The sequence below is a fragment of the Sturnira hondurensis genome, unplaced genomic scaffold (assembly GCF_014824575.4).
Source record: "Sturnira hondurensis isolate 20B ecotype Veracruz unplaced genomic scaffold, ASM1482457v3 Scaffold0024805, whole genome shotgun sequence".
Classification (NCBI taxonomy): Eukaryota; Metazoa; Chordata; class Mammalia; order Chiroptera; family Phyllostomidae; genus Sturnira; species Sturnira hondurensis.
In genome coordinates, this window is record NW_028097436.1 from 986,978 (window position 1) to 1,013,651 (window position 26,674).

The following is a 26,674-nucleotide window of genomic DNA, read 5'->3' on the forward strand; positions in this document are numbered from 1 at the left end:
ATGTCAGTTCCTGCCATTCCCCTCCCAGGCATGCTATGCTGTTAATTCCCCTTTGCACTTGTAGGGCACTTACTCTTCTTTCCATATGTCACCTCCTCTATGAATAATGTCCTGACACTACCTAGCAGAAAAAATGCTCCGCCTGCCACGGTCCTGTGGTGCTTCACATGCAATTCTCACACCAACCGCACGGTGTGCTGCCTGTCTCCCTGGTGCAGGACACTCAAGGGCAGGAATGTCACTCACTCCCACAGGCTCAATGATAAAAATGTTCTCATCTCCTGTAACCGCCCAAGCAACACATGACTGAAAATGATATACAGACAGAAAGAGTTTTGTGAGAGCTTTAATGGCACAAAATGTTTATAGCTACAAGTTATACATGTATTGTAAACTGTATATAATGATACAAAGTGCTAACTAAATAGATGAAGAATGCACAATCACTTTGGCTCAGTTAATTCCAATAATTTCAACAACTGGTTCACTTAAAAATTCATCTGCCTGGCTAAGTCTTCAGTTTTCATTTTTTTAGGACAGTAAATATTTGTACTGTAATCAAAGTAACATGTTGAACTTTTCAGCATGCAAGTTTGTGCAGTTTTGCTCTTGACTATTTATAAATATTTAAGCCAATTTTCATCAAACAGAAAAAAATTAAGCCTGCCTTTTTATCTCCAAATTGTAAACAGGTGTAAAGCTTTTTAAACATTAATCTTAAAATGTCAACAGTTAATTGTTGGGTTCTCCTGTCCAATCACATAATCTGTTTCTGCTCACCACACACCTGGGTGGAGAACATACTCATCACGTATGGTAGGGCCACTGATAACCCCGCAGGATCCCATCTTAGACCTTCTGCTGTGATCCTATAATAAACAGTCCAAAACTTCACTGGTTAAGAAACACTGGTTCTGTTCTTTTTAAGAAAAAGGGCAGAACTAAATTTATTTTCAATGTGGAAAAAATAAATAGACCCAAGTTCAATCACATTACTGATAGAACTGCTACTGAACTTCAACAGAGGGTAATGTATCACCTGTAAAAAGTTGCTCTTATTTTAAGAATAATTTTATACTCCCCTCCCATGATACCAATTGTAATACAAATCGTATATTATAGCAGTTTATTTATTTAGCCCTCCTAACCTGTCCAACCTTTTTAATTTTACTCAGGCTTTGCAAAAATCAGTGGGTTATCAGATTTTTGTTTTTTCCAAAGAAATTTAAATATGAACACTTGAAATAAATAGGTTATAGAAGGCAAATCAAGTGTTACCAGGTTTAAGAATAAAATAGAAACAAAGTATAATAAAAATGTCTCCGAAATTATTTAGCATCCACTGCTAGGAAGAAAAACAAAGTAAAATAATTCAGAAAACTATTTTGTATATATCATCTTTTTCTTAAGACAGCCAGCTATATACTTGAAAAAAGTCAGAAATTAATTTTTTTGTTTTATCTATATGTTATTTTCCACTATAACACATAAATTTTACAAAACTTGATGTGAGAAAAGAGTTTCTGCAAACTGGTGAACCTGGTTGTCCAAGTGTTTTTATTCAAGTCAACCTGATGCACTTTATTTAATGAGTAAATTGCTAGTTTTAAAATTAACAATGGTTCTCTAAATATTCAATAGTAATGTCTATATCATAAACAGTAATTATTTATATATAAAACATATTAATAGTATCCTTCAGAGTCATGCTATGAGTTCTGAAATCCAATAAATCTACTTGACATAATTGGTAATCCTGATGCTTTCTAACAATTTGGTCCTAAAGCTTCACATTTTAGAAACAAACAAACAAAAAAAGCATGTCATTGAAGGAAGTTGCTGAGGGCTCTGGAACATCAGGCATTTGATGTAACTGAAAAGACAGCTGCAACAGAAAGTGGGCAGTGCCTGCAGATCACAGGATCACCTCAGAAAGATCGCAGAGTAAACATTTAAAAGGGGGAGATCAGAAAACAACAGATGGCATATTTTCAGAACTGTGTCCAATGTTCCCACAAACCAAGTCTGTTTATCCAAGTTGCTCAAGTGCTTGGAATAACTCAATCACCTTTAGTTTAAAGGCTTCAGAGGAGACATGATGCTTCCAAAGACAGTGAGCCTGTATTTACACCACAAACTGGACCTCATTCCAAAGCCTCTTCTTAGAAAAGAAAAAATTTTTAAATGTAAAGAAAGTCATGAAAAATTCACATGCAACTAATAAACATAAAAATACCAAACATACAAAAATCCCAAAAGCAATTTCATGTATTTCTAGGCCTGAGACGTTCCTTATCAGAAATAAAGATTCTACACCATAGAAAAGACAGCATTACCACACACTAGTAGTAAATCTGCTGATGTATTTTAGTCCCTATCCCACCTCATAGCTGTCGTTTACACAGAGCGCCCCCTACGGATGAAAAGGCGCCGTCAGGAGCTTAGACAAAGACTGGCTCCAAAGCTGGTTTAAAATAATTTTTTATTGCCCAGGATATTTTCTCCTTGTGTCATGGTTTTTTTTGTTTTCTTTTTAATAACTGACAAATTCAAACTTAGAGAAGCTTGCCTTTGTCTTGAAAAACAAAACAACAAAGCTTTTATATCATGTGCCAACCTGATCTTGTTTTTAGAGCGAGAAGGGAGTCATCTTGCAAGAGTAAAATTTATACCATGAGTGATTCAGGTCTCAGTCTGGTGGTACTAAAAGGAGACAACAGCGTTACTGACAAAGTTATCATCTGCTGGTGGCATTTGCGGAAAAGAAGCCCTTGCAAATTTCTAAACAACAGTAAACTCTGTTAGGAAATTCTAAAGTGTCTTACAGGCCAAAAAGGGAATGAGGTTAGTAAAATGCCTCAACAGAGTTTGAATAAAATACTGGATTTGAGAATTACTGGAACTTGGATATGTAAAAATAGGGTTGTAGGTTGGGTCATGCTTACAATGGTCTCAAGTTCAAATACACTACTGTGACAATACACCAGTTCACAGGTCACACGCTTTGCCAGGGGCTTCTTTCCTTCAGTAGGTGCTGGCAGAAGGTGAGCTCAGTCGTTTTCCAATATAGATGCTGAAAGGAAACAGAGAGCACCATGTTTCATCTATTTCAACAGTTCTACACAGGCTTGTTCACAAGATGAACTTTAATAAAAACTAAAAATTTCAGTCCTTATAAAATGCTCAAAAGGTATGAGTGCATTGTCCCCAGCACCCTGAAGTCATCACTGACTGACCTAAAACTAGTCACCAGCCAGCCCAACTGGTCTCCGGAGGCCAGACAGGACAGTGCAGGGCCAGCGATTAGACAAGGGAAGGGGAGAGAAAACAGATGCCCCAGGAGTAAAGAATGGCCAACCTCCATTCGATTACTCCTTTGTGGTGGATCAAAAGTTCTACATTTTTTGTAGATTGATACTTCAGATATAAAATATATTGAATAGTAATATCCCCAATTATAAAGCTCCCAGTGCTTTCAAGAGGGCTCTTACTAACAGTTTAACTCTCAAGGACTAAGAGCCCAGTATTACTTTTTTATGCTAAGCAACTATTTTACCCTTAAATACCATAAGCAGAAGGGAAGTTAAGGAAAATACGGAATTAGTCCCCCGCCCAGTGTAATAAAACCAACCAACTTTTAAAATCCCTTTTCCTACATTCATCTATAACAACAGTTACACTTACACCAGCAAGAGAAATAGTCTGGATTCAAGAAAGGAAGAGGCACTGCAAGGTACAAAAACACACCTCTTAAAGGCAAATGGACCACAGTGCAGTCAGTACTACAGGGAACTGGAAGTCCTACCCCTGCCCGCATTCCAACCCCATACAACAGTCACTTCCAACTTCCAACCCAAACACCTTCCGTGGTGATGTTCGTGATCGCTGTCCTCAAAAACAGATACATCACTCAGAATACAAAAGGGGGTGTGTGGAACAGTCACGCATGTTTCTGTGTTCACAACTGTGCACATCTCTCTCATATGCTGAGCTCCTTAAAAGGAAGCTCAGGAAACATGTATTTTTTGCTTATTATATACAGAAAGTAACCCACTGGACATGCTTAGAGAGAATTAACAGATGTCTTGGAATAAAATTAATAGCCAGTGTTTAACTCCTACAATCTTTCAAAAATATATTTCCTCAATTATTCAAATCAAGACAAAAAAAAAGACTTTAAAAAGCATGCCTGAAAAATTAATGAAGTACAGGTAAATGTGGAACCAATTTTAGAAGAATAAATGGAAATGCTACAAAGAGAAAGAAAACAGTACCTCATCAAACAATCGACCAGTCTCACTCAAGGACTTTATAATAAAATGCTTTATTTTCCCAGCTGGGGAAAAAAGTTCACAGCAATCCCCCGATTTAGTTTACATTAAAGTTGAAAGAATCCTAAGTAATTTATAAACAACGACAATAAAACCCAGAGAGAAAAATCAATCATAGACAAGCCCATTTAAACATGATCACTTAGGCTCTGACTTGTGTGGCTCAGTGGGTTGGGCATCATCCCACAAACCAAAAGGTCGCAGGTGTGATTCCAGTTCAGGGTATATGCCTGGGTTATGGGCCAGGACCCTGACTGGGCGGCATGTAAGAGGCTGCCTGTTTCCCTCATGCCTCTCTTTCTCCCTCCCTTCCCCTCCACCTAATAATAAATAAATAAATAAAATCTTTTTTAAGAAGATCACTTTGGAAATTAGTATAAACAACTTACTTTTCACAAAAAACTACAATTAAAAATGCTAATCACTGTACCAACAGTAGACCAACCTTAACAATTCTTTTAAGCTCACACCCTATTTGCACTAAAACGTTAAAAGCAAAACAATACAAACTGATTTTACATGTGTTTCTTAAATCTGGAAATAAAACATGAGGATAAAATGAACGAAAAAAAACCTGTACAAGTTGCCCAGTACTTACCCTAGCCCCAAAGCCAAAACATGAGACAGGAAGAGGGATGGAATGAACACTTTAAGAAATTCTGCAGAGAAAATACCCCCTTTCTTCATGGCTCCGCTTTTCCTCATGCTTAAAGAAACAGACCGTTTTGGGTGTCGGAAGTGGAACTCCCTGGGGGAAGAAATTCAGAAGTGGGTATCAGAAAGGCATTTGCTAAAAACAGTGTGGGAAGTAGCAGGTCCAATGCATATACACCCACTGTGCCCACTGAAGAGAACATGTGAGAACTCACTTAGGTGGAATGTTCTCAGGCCTACTGGACCAGTCTGACACCCAATCCACACTTTTCTTCAAAGCATCAACTTCTTTCTCTCCTTCTACAGCTTCTTCTTCTGACTATAAAGAAGAATTCAAAAATTAAAAAACAAAAAGGAATACCAAGTCTTCCTACTACAAAAGACAAATCCAGAAAATACATGGAAATCAAAAGGTTAAACATCAGTAATTTTTACGTAAGAAATGTGCCATTTTTCTAAAAAGGCTGACACAACTTGAGTTTCACTATTTTTATATCTAAGCACAGAATATGAACCTGAAACTTCAATTAAACCTCAATTTAAAAAGTGAACCTGAAAAAAAAACCCACATTTGAGCCCTGGCTGGTGTAGCTCAGTGGATTGAGCTCCAGCCTATGAACCAGAGGGTCGCCGGTTGGATTCCCAGTCACGACACACGCCTGGGTTGTGAGCCCGGTCCCCACTGGGGGGCATTTGGGAAGAAGCCACACACTGACTTCTCTCCATCTCATCCTCCGTTCCCCTCTCTCTAAAAATAAATAAAATCTTCAAAAAAATTAAAAATAAAAAAAAACACATGTGGGCTATGCTAACTGAAGTGTGGAAAATGTTGATAACTGTTGAATTTGGGTGATGCTTACATGAAGGTCCACTGTAGTATACTCTTTACTTTTGTATGTATTTAAGACTTTTTATAATTGAAAGTAAAAAGACAACATATCAAAAAGTATTCTGTATGCCACAGGTGGGAAAAACAACGCCCACTGGCCGAATCCAGCCCTCTACCTTTTTTTTATTCGGCCTGACACCTTGTTTCTATTGGGAGGCAGCACTGAGCTCCTTGCCCCTAGTTAATTAAGGATTAGTTACATTTATACAGCCCTAAAATCACCTTCGGCCCTTTGAAGGCAACCACGAGGTTGATGTGGCTGCTGGTGAAAATGAGTTTGACAGCCCTGGTATGTGCTACCAAATATAAAGTGATGGGAAAATAAGTAACTAGGAGACGTGGTAAGTAAACAAATAATAATAGTATTTATTAAGCATGTATCAAGAGACAAGTCTAACTCTAGGCACTTTCCATGCACTCACTTTTAGCACGCAACCCTGTAAAAATAGGAACTGTTAATACCCAATTTTTGCTGATGAGGAAACAGATATAAATTAAGTAATTGCCTAAGGTTCCATAAGCAGTAAATAGCAGGGCCGAAATCCAAACCCAGGCAAAATGTCTCTCGAGCCCCCCCTCTTCAGCATTAGGTTTTTCTCCCTAGAAGGTTCTATTTTTCTAGACAAACCATTATCCAAACATTTCCCAAGGTTTATTCAAAACTTCTTAAGATGAAAGGCTGTTTTTGTGGTTTTTTGGAATAAGTTATTTTATATTGAGTCAGAATCTGACATCTTTTGTTATCAACTAAATGAAAAAGAAATGTGTTTTCTCTTTAATAATAACCTCAAGTTTTCAGGCTAAGAGCAATCAAATTTTCCAAAAGCTTCTCTTATAATAGAACCCACAGGGATGAGACATTCCTAAAAATGACACAGCATTATTTATTCAATTTTAGGGAATGTGATGCTATGACCTCAAACCAAAGGATCTCAAACCTAAGAATTGTTTTTGATTTGTTATTTTGTTTGAATAGGATCCAGTCTTTGACCAAAGCTTTGATTTTTTTCAGTAGGTAGTTACGAAATGCAGAGCCTGACATATCCCCAGATTCTTTTTCAACAGGTCTGATTCTCTGTGGAATAGCTGCCCGGGGAAGGCAGCTTCAGAACTCTCCAGATACAGGTAGTCCTTTTTACTACCAAACCAAAAATACCATCCCTGTCGATTTTTGCTATGGTCTTTTTTAAAAAAATATTTTATTCATTTATCTTTAGAGGGGAAGGGAAGGAGAGAGGAAGAGAAACATCAATGTATGGTTGCTTCTTGTGCATCCCCTGCCGGGATCTGGCCTACAACCCAGGAATGTGCCCTGACTGGGAATCGAACCGTGATTGTCTGGTTCACAGGCCTGCACTCAATCCACTGAGCTACACCAGCCAGGGCTACTATGCTCTTATTTAGTGTGCCTGGACTTCACAAATTCCAGACACAATGTAGCCTTGAGGATTCAACTTTTTCCACTGGGAAAATCTCAATACCACTGGGTATTGACATTACTCAGAATCATGAGTTGGCTCTTCAGAGTAAATCTAAAAACATCCTAAATCAAAAGCAATAAATTGTTACAATCTATTTATAGATCAATTTGTATACACACAGTATCTGACAATATTCAACACACCGCATATCCTTTCTGTTAAGTTTCCAATCTAGGTCTTGTATGTCTCTCTCAAACTGTTCAAAGTTTTAGGTTTAAATTTGTGAACAAGATAGTATTTCATACCTGCCAAGAGAATTAAAAATATTAAGATTTTTTTGCTCTATTTTCTTAAGATGATGTAATTTTCTCAGTTGACTGAAGCAAAGTTACCTTTGGACTATTTTTTTTTAAAACCCAGATCACTTTAGAATCAGGATCATAAGCTCTCCAGTGCTCCTTATTTACTATCAGCTCTAAGCCTCCTTTAATTAATTTTAAATTTGGAAGTTTCAGGTTTTAAATTGTCTTCCAACTCAGAATTTCAGAATGGGGTAAAATGTACTTAATCTAATTAAATAAGAGCTATGCTCTCAATGGAATCGATAACCCTCTCTCTACACTTACATCTATTCACACAGTAGATTAGGATCATTTTAGCCTGTCCTCATGTGGAAGGCCCTCAGCTTCTATCCCCTTATACCATCCTCTGGCCCACCTCAAGTTCTGTAAGTCTCTAAACATGGACAGTAAACCGCAGTCTGTGGGATCCACGTTCAGATAAACCAGTTTACAAGAGAGAAAAGGGAGGACAATTTCAGTTTCTATCACCTTCCAAAGATACCCAACACTATGCTGGCCTCTTTGGTCCTAGACACACACTGCAAAATGCCTTCAAGAGACAATCCAGAGTCTATTTTCTGTGACAAAACTGAGACTCTTGAGGACTACCATCCTGAAAATATAGTTGGAATGACCTTTTGCCTAAATGCATTCTAACTTAGGTTTCTTTTTTTCCTAGTATGTTTTTTAAAATATATTTTATTGATTATACCATTACAGTTCTATTCCCCCTCATTCCCCTCCACCCACACACTCCCTCCCCCACCATTCTCCCCCCCTTAGTTTATAACCACGTGTCTCAAGTTCTTTAGATTCTATATTCCCCCCACTATTCTCACCCTCCCCCTATCTATTTTCTACCTACCATCTATGCTATTTTCTGTGCCTTCTCCCCCTCCCACCCCCCTGTTTCTAACCCTCCATGTGTTCTTCATTTCTATGGTTCCACTCCTGATCTAGCTGTCCTCTTGGTTTGCTTTTGTTTTAGGTGTGGTTGTTAATAACTGTGTGTTTGCTGTCCTTTCACTGTTAATATTTTTCATCTTCTTTTTCTTAGATAAGTCCCTTTAGCATTTCATATAATAAGGGCTTGGTGATGATGAACTCCTTGAACTTGACCTTATCTGAGAAGCACTTTATCTGTCCTTCCATTCTAAATGAAAGTTTTGCTGGATAAAGCAATCTTGGCTGTAGGTCTTTGGATTTCATGACTTGGAATACTTCTTTCCAGCCCCTTCTTGCCTGTAAGGTCTCTTTTGAGAAATCCGCTGACAGTCTGATGGGTACTCCTTTGTAGGTGACTGTCCCCTTATCCCTTGCTGCTTCTAGGATTCTCTCCTTCATTTTAATCTTGGCTAATGTAATTATGATGTGCCTTGGTGTGTTCCTTCTTGGGTCCAACTTCTTTGGCACTCTCTGAGCTTCCTGGATTTCCTGGAAGTCTATTTCCTTTGCCAGACTGGGGAAGTTCTCCTTTATTATTTGTTCAAATAAGTTTTCCACTCATGGCTGTTCCTTTTCCCCTTCTGGTACCTCTATAATTCGGATGTTGGAACGTTTAAAGATGTCCTGGAGGTTCCTAAGCCTCTCCTCATTTTTTTGAATTCTTGTTTCTTCATTCTTTTCTGGTTGGATGTTTCGTTCTTCCTTCTGGTCCACTCCATTGATTTGAGTCCCAGTTTCCTTTCCATCACTATTGGTTTCCTGGACATTTCCCTTCATTTCAATTAGTTTAGCCTTCATATGCTCCTCTAATTTGTGACTATAATCAAGCAGTTCTGTGAGCATCCTGATCACCAGTGTTTTGAACTGTGCATCTGAGAGGTTCGCTATTTGTTTTTCGCTTAGAGTTATCGGCTCTGGGGCTTTTAGTCCTTCTTGAGCCATATTTTGGACTTTTGTGCCTGTTACGTATGAGGAGTGGAGCCCTAGGTGTTCCTAACTTAGGTTTCTTCACACCGTAACTCACTAGACATGTGCTAGTTTGTTCTCAGGATCTTGTGAGCTCTCCTGAAACTGATTTCTTTTAATGACTTATTTTAGTAGAAGGAATGGGTCACAGGCTCAAACAGCCCTGGCTCTATCACTTACTTGCTCTGTAATCTTAGATAAGTAACTTAATTAAGACAAAGCCTCACCTTTCCCATTTGTTCATGTGTATAACATCACCTCCTTCACAGAAATGAGAACATTAAAAATTGGATAAACTTAAAAAATTAATTTAGCACTAATAGTATGTCTAAGAAATATGAGTATTTTTCCTTTTTCCTCCTAGAAAAGGCTGAAAATGTCGTATTTCTGGTATAGACATATATAAAAATATTCAGTAAGAGCAAGTATCATAATTCCTTGTTAACTCCTTTAGATTGGTTCTTAACCCTATACTTGCTTCTCATTCATGAAAAAAATTTCATCCTCCCAAACCCTAAAGTGATTAATTTTACATTATCTTTTCTGCAATTAAAAAAAAAGCAATTTAAAAGGCTATTTGAAAGTTTAAATAAATTGTATCTACTGATATTTCCTTCACTAAAAGTCACACTCCAAGATACAACGCTTCTGATGCCTTGGCTGGGTGGCTCACTTGGCTGGAGCGTCATCCTGTACACCAGAAGGCTGCGGGTTCCATCGTGGTCAGTGTACACAGCTAGGCTGAGGGTTCAATCCTCTGTCGGGGTACATAGATGAGACAACCAATCCATATTTCTCTTTGTCTCTCTCTCTCTCCCCCTTCCTCTCTCACTAAAATCAATAAACATATCCTTGGGTGAGGATTAAAAAATATATATAATGCTTTTGATAGTATGTGTAAAAGTTAAACTGCTTTTCCAAACATGTAACCCTATTTAAACTGGCTGATCTGATTGTTACACTGCTTATCAAAGGGTTGATATTAACCAATGTTCTTTCAGGTACTTGTTTCTGAATAGGAATCACACAGCAATGCTATCAAAACCTGACCTAGAAGCCAAAAGTCTTACACTTTCAACTCCAGGAGTCCCCTAAGTTCAATCATCAGTTAAATCTCATTGTACACCTGCCACTGCATGAACACTGACCAAAGTGGTCCATTAGGTTGTTAGGTAGATTATTAGAGGGGAAAAGTGTATGTGGAGGAAGAGGGAGATCTATGGTCAAATGAATAATTGGGAAATACTTGGTTTAAATAAACAGATTTCTTTACTGCAGGAACGGTCAGAGCCTATAACACATTCCCACCTGCTGTGACTAAGAGAGAGGAAGGAGCCCAGGCACTATATCTTTTCCCACTTATTTGACATCAAAACAATTTTATGGGGTTTCCCAGTGAACAAATGTTCCTCAAAATATATTTTGGAAAATGCTATTCTAGATTTTCAAGTGTCCATACAAAAGACAATACAAACTGAGGATATTTTCCTCATAACAGACTACAGCAAAAAATTAATTTCATTTCTCTATCTTGGCATTCCTTAGTACACTTTTTGCCATGGAAACTTCAGACTTCCTTCTTCATTGTTACAGTTTACTGTACACAGCCAAACTTACATACAAAAGGCAGCAGTTCGGCAAGTCCAGTCAGACACCTTCCTGCACGAGAGCCAAGCTACTCTACCCTCCTCCACAGAGCCCAGTTCATCATGAAATACATTTGTATCCAATCCCAGAGGTTTCCTGGGCTTCAGAGAACAGCACAAATAGAGAAGAGTCAAAGTAGGAAGAAATCATGCAGCCTGAAATATAACAATAGTGGGTGAATCCCACAAAACATGCAAAATATTTCTAGTGCAAAGGGTTCAAGACATGGTACAGTGAGAATCCCACAAAGCAAAGTTTTTATTACAATTTTAATCATTCATTCAACATACATTCTTCAAGCACCTTAACACAAGAGAAAAAGACAAGAGTTCCCATCCTCAGGAATCTGTACTCTGACACTTTGAGGTGACCTGACACATCAATAAAGTTAAGGGCTGGCTACGAACATTCTAAATCATTAACAATTACTTACTTATCACAAATTTTATAACATAGACCTTTATAAGCTTCCAATACCATATCCATCTATACTTCCAACAACGTCAACTCCTAAGTGAACTTAAGGAACCTGTGTAATTTAGATCAATTTTATCTTAGTTGCTGAAATTCATCTCAAAAGCCACTGTTTTCATTTTAGATGCAGCAAAAGTTTTCATACCTGGTTCTACAACCATCTCCCTTTTCATTTATTTTGTGACCTTAAATAAGACATGTGCTTTGGTTTTCTATTTATAAACTCAAGAAAACTAACCTGGCACAGTAAAATGATACCTCATAAACAATCATTTTCCAATTCTTTTAGGGTGATAAGCCCCCAAATTCTCCATTGTAAAAGAATTACAACAAGGACTATATCATCCTAAGTGAATTCCAAAATCAGAAACTGAGTAACTTAAAACAGCTTCAAACTATTTTTTAAAGTCTTGTAATTCTTTATTTTATTCAAACATACATAATTAGCCCTGGCTGCTGTAGCTCAGTGGATTGAGCACGGGCTGCGAACCAAAGGGTCGCTAGTTCGTTTCCCAGTCGGGGCACATGCCTGAGTTGCAGGCCAGGTCCCCAGTGGGGGCCATATGAGAGGCAAGCACACATTGATGTTTCTCTCCCTTCTCCTTTCTCTAAAAATAAATAAAAAATAAAGTATTTTAAAACAACAACAAAAAATATACATAATTAGAGGCTTGCATTTCTATAACTATTTACTGTGAATCAGAAAAATAAATTAACACACACACACACACACACCTGAGAGCTATGGTCCCTGCTGGTGTGCATTTCCACATCAAATGTAATTTGTCCATCTTCTTGTGGGGAAGGGCTAGGAGAGAAAGAATTTAGTCATTAGTTTTAATTCCCATTTTGTCAAATAAATTATTCTAATTTCTATTACAAATTAGAAAACTAAAAATTATAGTAGTATGGTTATGAAAAGCAGTAAAACAGAAGTATACCATAACCCCATAGAAGAAAAAATAAAGTTGAGTACTTTTACTTCCAAAATGTTCTGGAATTTTTCTGTGGTGATAAATTCCTTCATAATGATAACTTTGCAAAGGAAACGTTACCTACAGATGCAAGAATGCCACATTTTATTTTTACTTGCCCCACCCAATAAAGGTAAAATGATCTTTAAACACAGAAACCTCATTTGGGGTTCTTTGTCTCAAAGTTCCTTCATCATTAAATAATTCATTACCAACAGTTCTCAAAGTGTGAAAGCAGTTTCCAAAGACTCATTCAAAGGGTCTCCGAGGTTAACACTGTTTTCATAACATTATTAGATTCATTTGCTATTTTCATTCTCATTCTCTCACGAATACACAGTGAAATTTTCCAAAGGTTAGATGTGTGACATTACAACAGATCGAATGCAAATGCACATGAGAATCCAGCTGTTTCCTAAGCCATATATTAAAGAGATTTACAAAAACATAAAACAGTGCCACTAGTCCTATAAATTTTTTTGTTTGTGAAAACTAGTTATTTTCCATTTTAAAAAGTTATGTTAGCCCTGGCTGGTGTAGCTCAGTGGATTGAGTGCGGGCCTGTGAACCAGAGAATCGCGGTTCAATTCCCAGTCAGGGCACATGCCTGGGTTGCAGGCTGGTTCCCTGCAGGCCAACTCCCAGCAGGGGACACACGAAAGGCAACCATACATTGATGTTTCTCTCCCTCTCCTTCCCCTCTAAAGATAAATAAATAAATAAAATCTTAAAAAAAAAGTTATGTTAAAATATAATGGCTTATTATTGTTGAATGAATAAATACATTATTTTTAAATTTTCTCAGTTTTAATTTCCAATATAGTAAATACCAAAAATATATAATCCATGTAAAACGAAAGTTTTTACATGGGGTACCTGATAATTTTTAGGAGTGTAAAGAAGCATAAAGACCAAAAAGTTTGAGAAGCATTATTCTGCTTATTTCAGAAATACTTGCTCTGAAACATTTCAGTGAATTAGGTTAAGCACATACATATATATCTGTACCTACACGTATATGTATGTATATAAATATATAACCTTTAATGAAAAATACAAAATGTAGTCCCAGAACTACAAAAATGTACAGATAAATTTTTAGACAAAAACACATGACCATGTACTGTACTTGATACACTGGATGAATGTGCTACCCTTAGCTTTATCAACGATTCCTTGTAAAATTCCACAGCAAGTCTCTAGATCTTTCATGAAACATTGTCCCCCCAAATCTAAATTCAAATAGAGATGAAAAATGTTCAATGGAACAGATGTTAAGTATTAAAGTTATCATGAGCATGTGAGCATCTGTGTACAATGTTAATATACAGAGATGTTGGTGAGACTGACTCAAAAATAAGTACAGTCACCAGAAATGTATCAGGTTGATTAAGCCCAGGAGTCCTAGGCTGACACAGGAAATCCTTAAAAGAAGGCAGGAAAAGAAAAAAAGTGGGGCTATATGAAACAAACATAATAATGTATTTGAAAAATTTTTGTCTTGAACTAGAAATCTTAGTTTACTGTCATTACACTCAAATTCGGTTGGGTTCACAGCCAAAGGTCAAGTTAAGGGCCAGCTTCGTGAAGTAAGATCTGTGAGCAGGTCAAGGCAGCAGCAAGACAGGTGAGAGTCCGACCCAAGCACCCCTCCACTTGCACACTCTTCTCAACACCATTCCCATCTCACTCAGAAATACTAAACATGTCTTTGGTAAAATGCTTCCCACTCCTAACACTTTGGAATGCACTAGATACAGGGGTGTCAAACTCATTTTCACCGGGGGCCACATCAGACTGGAGGTTGCCTTCAAAGGGCTGAACATAATTTCAACTCCTTATCAGTTAAGGAGCAGTTTCGTTTATACAGTCCTAAAATTATTTCGTCCCTTTGAAGGCAACCACAAAGCTTATGTGGCCACTGGTGAAAATGAGTTTGACATCCCTGTATTAGGGCTTCAACCCTGGCTCATGTCAGAATTGGCTGGGGAGATTTTAAAATATTCTCCCATTTCTACCCCTCCCCTGACAACAGAATGAGAATCTCTGGGGATGGTGTCTGGTGTGCTGGTAATTTTAAAAGCTCTCTGGATGAATCATAGGTTGAAAACTGCTACAATAGGGTGGAATGCAAAGCAAAACACATAGTTGTTATCTTCAAACCACCACCACCGTGACAAAAGTATACCTATGAAGTCATTTTTAAACTGAAAGTGTACATAAATTAGCTTTGGGACCAATAGCCAATAATCCTAAAACTTTGCCACCTACAAGAAACACTTCTCAATAATTTCAAATATACAGATGCATGACAATTCAAATGACATGTCTTCATTTTGAAGACACTTTTAAATGTTAAAGTGTGTTAGATACCCCAAGAGCCTTACTGCACTGGAGTTCTAAGCCTCCTCTGAAAGACGACCAGTGAGCCAGGGCCTGCAGATACGTAAGCCAGGGGACAGGAAAGTAGTCAAAAGCATCTGCCACACCTCCCTTCACGTGGTTGGAAACCCAGCTGGAACACGATCACAAGAGGGTGAATTCATATTTGATCCCAGGTATCACTGCAACCATCAATGAGATCAGATAACCAGAAAGGCGAGCAAGTGACTTTTCCTCTGCTCAGTAACAGCACCAAGTGACCACCAGGTGAAGCAACACACTGGCATGGGTGTGATCAAGGGTCACACACTTCAATGTACAGTAAAAGCCTATCAACAGGACCATATGAGCAGTAAATTTCAGAAATCTACCAGGGAGTCCCATGAAATGAATGTAATACGTTTATAGTTTACTTTTTCTGGTATGTTTTATTGTGCTTTGCTTTATTGTACTTTACAGATGTTGCATTTGTCACAAACTGAAGACCCTCCACCAGCAAAAAGACTACGACTTGCTTTATTGTGACACTAGCTTTATTGTGACATTATTGTAGTGATCTGGAACTAACCCTGCAGTATGTCTGAGGCCTGCCTGGATAACAAAAACTTCATTCTGAAAAACTAATGCTGTTGCGACTGAAATCAAAGGCAAGCTGCTCAGAAAGCTATCCACTCTCTTTCTGCTTGTTACTAGAGCCATCCCAAGCTCTTAAGGAGCACAGGGATAAATCAGCCATGAGATGGGGTGGCAGGGGTGTACACTGTTCCATAGCTATAGACCTCAAACCAGGCCTCTGCTGCCTTGGGAAAACTGGTGGATCATAAGACACATAGCACTTTGAACACGAGTTACCTCTATTTCTCCTTCTATGTTTTTTCTGGTAAGTAACAATATGTGCTAAACACAATTTTTACAAAGCACAAAAATATTCAGAAGAAAAAAATCTGTAATTTCATCCCATGGAGATAATCACTGTTTACATTTTTAAATATTTCTTTCTCCCAGGCATTTTCTACATGGCCGATATCAGTTAACTCTTAATTAACCATAAGATCATCTAATACCCCGTAATGCTATCAGCACGGCTGTCACTGGTCTAAGAATTGTCAAATGATACCAGTATGTCATTTAATATCTAGTCCCTCTGAAAAAAAGAGAAGCTTAATATTGAAAATTAAACCAACAGCTTAGGCCCTGGCCGGGTAGCTCAGCTGGTTGGAGCATCATCCTGATATGCCAGGGTTGCGGGTTCAATCCCCTGGTCATGGGCACACATGAGAGTCAACCAATGAATATACAGATAGATGGAACAACAAATCAATGTTTCTCCCTCTCTCTTCCCTTCCCCTCCCTCCCTAAAAAAAAAAATCAATAAGTAAAAAAATAAAACACTAAACAAACAGCTCAATTTCATTCTATCCACACATACCTCTATAGTCTTACTGTTTCACTTTAATCAGTGGAATTAAGTTTCTCTAACTCAAATAGAGAAAAATGAGGTCTGAAATAAAACTTCCTCTGAGGAGACAGAATGGCCTTCAAAACTATCTTTACAGACTTGGTTAGTCCTTCCACTGTGCAAACATTGCTCTAACTTGAACCAACCTGCATTTCCTATAGTGTAAATGCTTTACTGGGCGTCTACTACCTGCCAGGACCACTACTGCGGGAACACCAAGGAGATGAAACACTATCCACCCCCACGGAGCCACACAATTGAGAAGGGAGGACAGATATACACACAGATAACTATATTCAAGGCAGACTATGAGATGTGAGACAGGGACACAAAGGACACTGGGAAACAGCTGGATTAATTCTATTAATAAACATTTATGCCATTGAGTTTTAAACTGATAAAACATCTAAAAACAATATAATCTGATAAGGAAATTGATTTAATCTGTGGGAAAACACTAGTACTTGTGAATGAGTTGTCTAATTTAAATATACACACTGTGCCATGGCTGGTATGGCTCAGTGCCAGCCTGTGAACGGAGAGGTTGATCTGGTTCCCACTCAAGGCACATGCCTGGGTTGTGGGCCAGGTTTCCAGGTACAGGCATGCGAGAGGCAAGTAATCAATGTCTCTCACACATCGATGTTTCTCACCACTCTTTCTCCTTCCTTTCCCCTCTCTCTAAAAATAAATATTTTTAAGAATAAATACACATACTGTAATAAATCCAGTGTCATATTTTGTGAAATGAAGATATAAGCCATTTACTTTTCCTAACGGGAATTAACCTTGTACCCATCTGTTTCCTGAATTCCACCAAAACCTCACTTACCTGTCACAGTGAGAACTGCCTCTTGAACTGCTCTGTCCTGATTCATGTTGTGCATCCAAAAGAATCTTCTCCATGTCTCCATTGTGGATAGAGGATGAGGAAGGGACGTGTTCCAGCCCCCCATTTTTCCCATTGCCATTATCATTGTCATTGCTGCTGTTCATGGGGAGCTCCACCCAGGAACCTGTTGGGCAAGTCAGATAACTTACGTTAACTACAGCAGAACTGAAATCTGTCGAGTGCACACCAATGTGAATATGGTGGATCCAGATAAGGAGTCTTACTTGCCTCAAACAAAATGTAAAAAGTATTCTGAAGACAACAAATAAGGAGCAATAATAGTCTACAAGTCTTTATAGTACTGTTCCTGAAGTAGGGCAAGCAATGAACCAACTTAGAAAAAGTTGGAACTCTAAAACTAGTACTGTAGAACATGTCTTTAAGCCAATTTTCTCTCTGGTTAAAGCTTAATTTTACATACAACAAACACTTCACTGAACTGAAAACTTTTAGGTTGATTTCCAAAAAATACTTTATTTTACCTTTAATATATTTTCTATAGTCCACCTCAGTTATTTGTTGTCTTCTCTTCACAAATGAAATAAATATATGACTTAACTTCATAAGGGTCATCTAAATAAGTAAACAACTATGTCCTAATTAGCACAAACAACTGCAAAGCTCCTAGAGGAGGGACTTGGATGCAATCATAAAAATTTCAGTCTGTGTACAAATTTGAGCAAAAAGTTAATGCAGCTGGCTCACAACTAAGTCAGATGCTAGTGCTAAGAAAACCTGGAAAAAAACTGTACCTCTAACCTGCCAAATAGTTTCTTCCTTTCCTTTATGCCTCACTATTTTCAGCCTTTCTCCTTTCTCTGTCCACTAAACATACCTTGTGAACTTGTCTTTTCTCTGTTCTCTTCCAGGAGTTGCTACTTTCTAGGGTTTTCAGTAAGCCTCTTTGGTTAGCGGGAAGTAACAACTGCACGTCTGCCACGGGTGACACTGAAGTTTTCTCATGGGAACAGTGCCAGAGTGTGGAGCCACAGGAGAGGGGCTGCGGCTCTGGTAATGTGGATTGGTCTTAAAAATATTTATTGGCTTGATGAGTTTGCTGAACACATTAAAGAGCTTTAATTTTAATAAGAATTAGCAATAGTAGCTGATAAGCCAATTTCACAAGAAGAGATAGTAATAATTTTTTTCATAACTTCCATTCAATCCAATAAACTTTGTTTTAGAAACTGTTACCACATGGGTTGCTGGGACCATTCCTCTGATCTCTCAGCAAAAGCATCAGAGAGAGTTCTGTGGCCAAACACTACTCTACCAGCAAAACAGGATAATGACCCAAACAGGTTCAAACCCTAAAGGCACTCTAAATGAGGTGATGGCTATTCCAGACCTGGACACCATCCTCAAGTGAAGGAAAAGCTCAATAGCAGACCTGGTTGGAAATCTGACCCACCTCTTCCTAATCTATCTGACTTTCTGACCTTGAGTTTCCTCATTTGTAAGACAAAGATGAGAGCATAGTGCCTACCTCCCAGGGCTGCTGTGAGGATTAAATATAGGAACATAGACAAACAGTGAGTGCTCAGTTACAAACTGGGTAAAAGAATTTATATTTGTAAAGTACTTAGAACAGTGTTTGCTTAATAAAAATGAAGTTACTCCTTCCATCCTTTCCCTCTGAGGCAGTCCTGAGCTGTCACAGTCCCCTAATCCCCACCACACCTTTGGGACTGTACTGCCAACCTCCAGTTAGATGACATCCCCACAGCCTCGGGCTGTACACACACACAGAGACACAGACAACACAGAACTCGACATGACTTAACAAACTCAACCAGCAAAGCTAGGGCAGATCTAACACTAAAGGTAATTTAACTAAATATTTAGAGAGCCTCTGAAGTGTATAATATGCTAAAAGCATCCCTAAGTTTAGAGAGCTGCAAAATATTTTAACTGGAAAGAGAGGCACAGAAAAAGTGAGGTACATGATAAATTGTTTTTTCCCCCTGCTAGCACTGTTTCTGGGGTTTTCAAACTTATTTAAACCAATGGGACCAGTTCTTGTACAGAAGCCCACTGTGTACAAGTAAACAAAAACAAAGAACAGGCCAGACCTGCTCTGGTGGAGACAGAACTAAGCAGGAGTTCCAGACGGGTCTCTGTGGAAGTCAGTGTTCCTCAAAATACAATAAATGTTCACTTGAAATAGCTGATCAAAAAGAAAAAAAAGCGTGCAACAATATCAGGTACTCTGGACCTTACTTTTCTGAAGGATTTCCATACCAATGTCTAAATTCTACGTCCTGCATTTAAAATATGTAAGCAATAATAATCTAGGAACTTGGGGAGGCATACCTAGAAAAGCTTAGTAAAAGCGGTCTCTGTAATTGCCTTAACATTCAGTATAACTGAAGGCAGTTCTACCTAAAGCAGATGTTTACTTGACATGTATTAGGAGAGTGGTTAGGAGCTCTGACTCCCACTCTATTACAGCTGTTGCAACCTAGACCTGTCAGTTTTCTCATCTGTAAAATAGGGATAGTAAACGTATCTACCTCGTTGTATTGTCAGGAGGATGACATGAATAAGCCACATTAAAAAAATAGGCCAAGTTACTAGTACAATGTGTTAGCTAATATTATATCTTTTAAAAACACTTCATACAAAATAATGTTTCTTGAAAATGCAACATCAGTACATAAAATAAAAAGTAATACCTCTCCTCCCAATCTCACATCCCTATCCCAAAGGAAGCTCCTTTTAAAACTTTCCTATGTAAACTTCCAGAGTTTTCATAGAAATATAGAACCACTGCCCTGGCTGGTGCGGCTCAGTGGACTGAGTGCCAGCCTGCAAACCAAAGGGTCACTGGTTAGATTCCCAGTCAGGGCACGTGCCTGGGTTGTGGGCCAGGTCCCCACTAGGGGCCACATGAGAGGCAACCACACAATGATGTTTCTCTCCCTCTCTTTCTGCTTCCCTTCCCCTCTCTCTAAAAATAAAAAAAATTTAAAACTGCTTTGCATCCCATCATGATATATCATACTTTAACCATTATACGAATGGCAATGGTTAAGTGCTACCCAAATTTTTGTTTCTAATATTGTTATTGAAATCAAGGCTTCAATGGAGGATAGTTTGGCAGTATGTATTAAGAGCCTTAAAAAGTTAGATTTCCTTTAATCAATAATTCTCTTCCCAGAAATATCATCAATGGTAAAAAACAGTACTGCAGAAAAAGTTATTGCACACATATTCATTAAGAGGCTACATACCACTCTTTTGAGAAAAATGCTTGTGAAAAAAGCAAACTTTTTCTTCTCCATAGATGAACTCCACATGCCTTTTTCACCTCACCTCATTCATTTCTGATTTACAGCTCAGAATTTTTTGACGTTCTAACTCTACCAATCCTCACTAGTCCCTTTTTATTTGGAAAGGAAACAAGACAAGATATGAGGATTGTGCTGTCGAGCAATACAAACTAGAAAAAAATCTGAGTGAATTCTATTTCTAAAAATCAAGCTTTAAAATAAAAAACCACAGGCCCTATTATATTAAAAGCTTACTCACAAATTGAAAACTGTTCTCTTATGACTGATTGTACACATATTCCATACATTAGACATTTTCTAGTTTAAGTTCTTGAGAATTGTTAAAAGATTCGGAGAAGCAGGTTTCTACATCCTCTAATACAGTACATCGTGAAGGCTGGCCCAGTTATCGTTTACATTCACGACTGTATGCTGCACATACTCTTTCTAGTTTTACAATCACCAAATCAACCCTCCTGCAGAAAGGGGGGTAGGAGGGCTAGGGGGTGAGAAAGAGAACAGTATTATTTCTCATTTCCAAGGCTCCATGTGTCAATCTGACCCTAACCAGGAGTGACACATTTCATTATGTCTTGTCCTCTTTCCTCAAAGCCTTTATTTTATTTCAAGTACCTGATGCTAGAATTGAGACATAATAGTCACGGACATTCTTATTTTTTTAAAAAGTTGGTCTTTTTGCACAAGTAGGTACTCACACACTAATTAATTATGTATTCTGAACAGTATTATAACATAGTGACATTTCACATATCATAGCCTTAAAAGCCTTCTTGCAATATTGGGGAAGCAAGAACATCATGGCTGAAGATGTTAAAAAACGGGGAAAAAACCGCTGTACTTCCTACATTAAACAAAAATTATACTGGTATCTAGATTTTCCTTATATTACACCTACTGATTTTTATGACATAAATGTCCTATACAAATATTCTTAAGTAATTTAACAGTTTTCTTAAGAATAAAACCAACATTAGAAATTAGAAAATATCCTTTTAAACTCTGAAAGCAGTTCAGGTATTTGTTCACTAATTTGTAGTAAAAGTGAACAGTTCTCCTAAAACAGTAAAAAAAAATCAGAGAAAGGTTTCATTATTCCAAACATTTCAATAACTTGCTATTAAAACTCTGCTTTGATCCCTGAACTAAAGATAAAATCCCAAGCCAGAGATAATATGTACCATGAGTTCATCTCCTGTTTTTCGTAGTTGTGCAACTCTACCCAACAAAGAACTTCAACTTATCAGTAATTTGGAGAGTACGTATTAGAAGCCTGAATAGTTGTTTTGCTCAGTGCCCAAAAATCACTTGAAGGAATCAATAAGGCTTGTTTTGCTCAGTCCAGTGTTGTATAATGAGCTAAAAAACAAACTGTAAAAGGCAAGAGGGAGGTAAATAAATCTGACACTATCCAAAAGCTTTTCAGTAACCTAAAAGGCCAGCTTACCCCCAAAATACTTCCTATGTAGCAGATTTCCCAAAGTAACATTTTGATTATCACACACGGGCTCAGTGTTCTTCCACTTTTTAAGAGCTAACACAAACATAGCAGCAACTGTTTGGCCAACATCATCAAATACCTAATAGGTCTGTCAGACACAGAGATAAAAACAATCACACATAGCTCAAAACCATTTTTGTTGTTGTTAAATTGTCAAAGGAAAATTACAATTCCTTTGCTTTCTGTGAAATCATATACATATACTAACCAAACAGCTAACCCAAAGGTATCATAGACGAACACTGAGTACGATTAAAAAACAGGTACTAAAAAGAGACAGAAGGGCAGGCCACCTCTGTACATTACATTAGGTGGAATAACACACTCAGAGAATTAGAAACACAATTCTGGGCCACTGAAAAGAAGTGTCCTGAAAGCACTAGATGGGATGAACGTGAAAACCTCAGCTCCAAGTTCTTGCCAGGTGTCAACTTGGACAACAGCACATTTGACTCTAAACTTATTTCTTTCCTGGTGAGTAACAGGTGACAGAAATCTCTAAAGTCTCTTCCCAACACTCTGTAAAGTAAAAGACTGTCTAAACACTGTGCTAATACAAAATAATCCCACAGTTCTAAAAGAGTACGCTAAACACAGGTAAATGATTTTAAAATGAAGATTAAGCCCTGGCTGGTGTAGCTCAGTGAATTGAACGTGGGCCTGGGAATGAAAGATCCGGGTTCGATTCTGAGTCAGGGCACATGCCTGGGTTGCATGCCAGTTCCCAGAAGGGGATGCACAAGAGGCAACTATACCATACATTGATATTGCTCTCCCTCTCTCCTTCCCTTCCCCTCTAAAGATAAATAAAACTTTAAAAGTAAATAAATAAAATGCAGATTAATATGTATAGCAAATAACACTGGCACAAATTAATCCTAATTTAGTGTGGAAAACATTCTAGAACATAAGACATTTTTAAAAAAGTTTTAACAACCCTGGCTGGTGCAGCTCAGTGGATTGAGCATGGGCTGGGAACCAAAGAGTCACCAAGTTCAATTCCCAGTCAGGGCATATGCCTGAGTTGCAGGCCAGATCCCCAGAAGGGGGCACATGAGAGCCAACCACACATTGATGCTTCTCTTCCTCTCTTTCTCCTTCCCTTCCCCCTTATCTCTAAAAATAAAAATCTTTAAAAAAAGTTTTAATAAGTCAACATTTGAGGAATTTATCCACGAAAAGGTGGAGCAGCAGCACTAAGCAATGAAAACATGTTAAAATAATCGAATATCTATCCCTATCTTGTGAGGACAGGAACTCTCTTCCCTAAGATAATTTTGAGGCCATATTGCAACACCTTCCTTTTATGAAAGAGACTGCAATGCCCTCAAATGTCATGTAAGCATCCAAACGATTTTTAACAATTTCATCTGGTCGTATGCGAACTGTCCCAACCACGTCCTTCATGGGAGGAATTACAGGAAGCAGCAGCAAAAACCTTTCCAAGACTCTGAGCATTAACGCCATCTGGGACTAACCTTAGGACAAAATGTCTGAGCACCAGAATGTTATGAAAAGCAACTGTAGTTGGTCTTAATTCAATAATGCCATTAACTTTCATCCGCTCTCGTATATGAATGTTTTTAAACCCGTTTCTAAAAACTCATTGCCCCAGACTCCGTGATTTGTGCAATCTTGTATGGTTCAAGAGGATGTTTGTTCATAAACAGGTTTACAGGGCACACAACCCCATCGTTAAAAAAAAAAAAATCACTTGAGCAACTCTGAAACACCAAAATAAAAAAAAAGTGGCATAGCTCCCCCCCGCCCCCGCCCCAGACATTAAACAAGCAACCACTAAATTACCAAACGATTTTCCTAACCAGCCTGTGGTAACAAAAGAACGCAACCAGAGGTCTCATACTCCGCGCTGGGCCGACCCAGCGAGGTGAGGCGGGGTCAGCAACGCCAGGCTCTGCGCCGCGGCTCACCTGACTGCGCGCCCGCCCCTCGGCCACCCCTTCCCCTCGGCCGGAGGCCCACGTCCATCCCCCAGTGTCTCCGCCGCACGTCCCCATCCCAGCCCACGTCCCCTTCCGCGCCCGCTCCGCCCACCCTCCCAGAGCTCCAGGACCCGCCCCTTCACGCCTCGACAGGCTCCGCTCAGGGGCCCACCACAGGTGGGATCGGCTCGTCCCCCTCCTCTTCCCTCCCATCAGCCCTCCGAAACCGTGAACATAAGCAGCCCCCGCGCCAAGACCCCCAAGAAGGAGGGGAACACCGGTCCTGAGGAGGACACAAGCACCTCATCCTGACAGGTGACGGAAACTGTCAGTCACCCGCACATCCTCAGCCTGGACCAATGGGCTGCCTTCTCCTCCCGGCACCCCCCCCCCACCCGGGGGGAACTGGCCGCGGCAGGAGGGGCAGCTCCTCCTCCCCCATCTCCTTCACCTAGTCCGCCCGCCCAGCACTCACTGTTGAGGCCGGCTGGCGGGGGCAAAGGCTGCTCCCCTTCTTCACAGTTGTTGTTGTTGTTGTGCAGGGGCGGCGGTTGCTCCAGTAAATGAGACGACATTGTCGGGCGGCTGGAGGAGCTCTGTCCGCAGCTGGACTGGCTCAGGTTCTGGGACAGCAACACAACAAGCCGAGTCCCCCGCCCCCTTTTCTGCTCCTGCGCAGTCCCTCCCCTACCCCTGGCGTCAGGGCCCGCCCCAGCCACGTGACGACAACACAACTGGAGACGGGGTGGGCCCAGGGCGTTCCCGGGCTGACTTCGGACGTGGAGACGCGGGAGTCACGCTGAGGCGTGCGCCAGGAATGAGGTCTTGCGTGTCGTAAGTCCCGGCGGGGTGGATGGCGGAATGCGCCGGACATTGGATGGAGGACTGGGAGAAGCGTGTAATGAGGAAGTCTAGGATGCTCAGGTGTTGGCGCCCGGTCTCCCACACCTACGACATTGTTGTATCCGTCCGTGAGCATTTCCTTTTTAGTATCTTAAGGACTCACTTCTGCAATAGGTATGGTAGTGAGACAAAGGAAGCAAAGACTCCAGTGCCTCCCTGTCATAATCCTCAAATAAAGCTGGTAAAACATGAAAGGCAGGCCAAACTTTTCAGTTGCTAGAGAATTTCAAAAGTTTTAATTACAAACGATCATTTAAAAAAATTTGGGGGGGAAAATTTCAGGAAAACGCAGAGAAGAAAATAACCACCCGGATTTCATCACCTATTGTATTCCTGGAGCAGGACTGGGGCAACCCGTTCCGGTACGCGGATGACCCCAGGGGACCCACGTTCCCAACAGCCACCTACTTGCCTTCCGTGTGTTTGTGTAGTTTCTTTGGTCTGATTTTTGCGTGGGATTATTCCTCTTTGTCTCTTGTCTTTGTTTTACTCTGTAGATGTTTAAGACTTTCATGTAATCAGATTTGCAGTATTATTTTTATATGATTTGGGAATAGTCTCACCACGATTATGAGTGTATTCCTTATAAATTTTTCTAATTTTCTTATAGGTTAATTTTTATATTTATTTATTTTTATTTTTTATGAAATTTATTTTTAATTTCAGCCTTTAGTCAATTGACCCAAAGTATTTATTAATTTTTAAGTCACCCTTGTCAAACTGATGAAATGGGACCTTTATTGCCTTCTAAATTCCAACAAAAAGGTGAGTCTATTCCAGGACTCTACAACAGCTCTGTTAGGTAGATACAAGAGAAAGAGGTTGCCTTGTCTTTTTGAACATTTTCAAGACTAATTACTCTTCAGATGAACTTAAAAATTTACTTGTCCAAGATTGGCCATGTGTTGGTAATTATTAAAGCTAAATGATGAATACATTAAACTATTCTTCCAATTTTTAAATCTATTTGGAAAATTTCATACTAAAGTTTTTTTTTGAAGATTGATTTGTCAGATCCCATGGCACCCTGGCTGGTGTAGCTCAGTGCATTGAGTGCCAGCCTGCGAACTAAAGGATTGCTGGTTGGATTCCCAGTCAGGGCACATGCCTGGGTTGCAGGCCAGTTCCCAGCAGGGGACCCATGAGAGGCAACCATACATTGATATTTCTCTCCCTCTCTCCTTCCCTTCCCCTCTAAAGATAAATAAATTAAAAATCTTTAAAAAAAGAAAACAATTCTTTTAAAAAATCCCACAACACGTTCTTTTAAGGTTTTTGTCAGAAATGTATTCAATTAATAGGTTAATTGGGGAGGTGGATAAATGATATATTTATGAAGTTGTTTTCCCATTCAGACTGTGATATCCCTCCTTATACTATTTTTCTTTAAAGAGTTTCTTCTTCAAAAATATCTTAAATGTTTCTCAATCTTTTTTGAGTTTCGTATAATCTTACGCTCATTTTATTAAAATTATTAGAAAGTTTCCTTTTCTATGGCGTTAAGTAATAAAGTTGAAATTCCTTTTTTTTTGAGGATTTGGTCTCCCTAAAGAAACTGTTCCTCTAAGGAAACACACAGACCTAGTGTTTTTATGGAGGTTAACTCTTGTTTCTATAGGGTATTACCTTTGCTTCTTATTTTGTGTTATTTGTCCTCTATTT

General features: G+C 39.0%; 1 protein-coding gene across 1 annotated transcript; it reads right to left on the minus strand.

The window, feature by feature from the left end:
• Positions 1–330: 330 nt before the first annotated feature.
• Positions 331–24,787, minus strand: BNIP3L (BCL2 interacting protein 3 like). Its single transcript, XM_037038645.1, has 6 exons — positions 24,585–24,787; positions 17,316–17,499; positions 12,404–12,476; positions 5,201–5,304; positions 4,930–5,079; positions 331–3,073 (listed from the first exon to the last, which is right to left on the minus strand). The coding sequence occupies exons 1-6, from the start codon at positions 24,682–24,684 to the stop codon at positions 3,025–3,027; spliced, it is 660 nt and encodes a 219-aa protein (XP_036894540.1). The 5' UTR covers positions 24,685–24,787; the 3' UTR covers positions 331–3,024.
• Between the last annotated feature and the right edge of the window lie 1,887 nt (positions 24,788–26,674).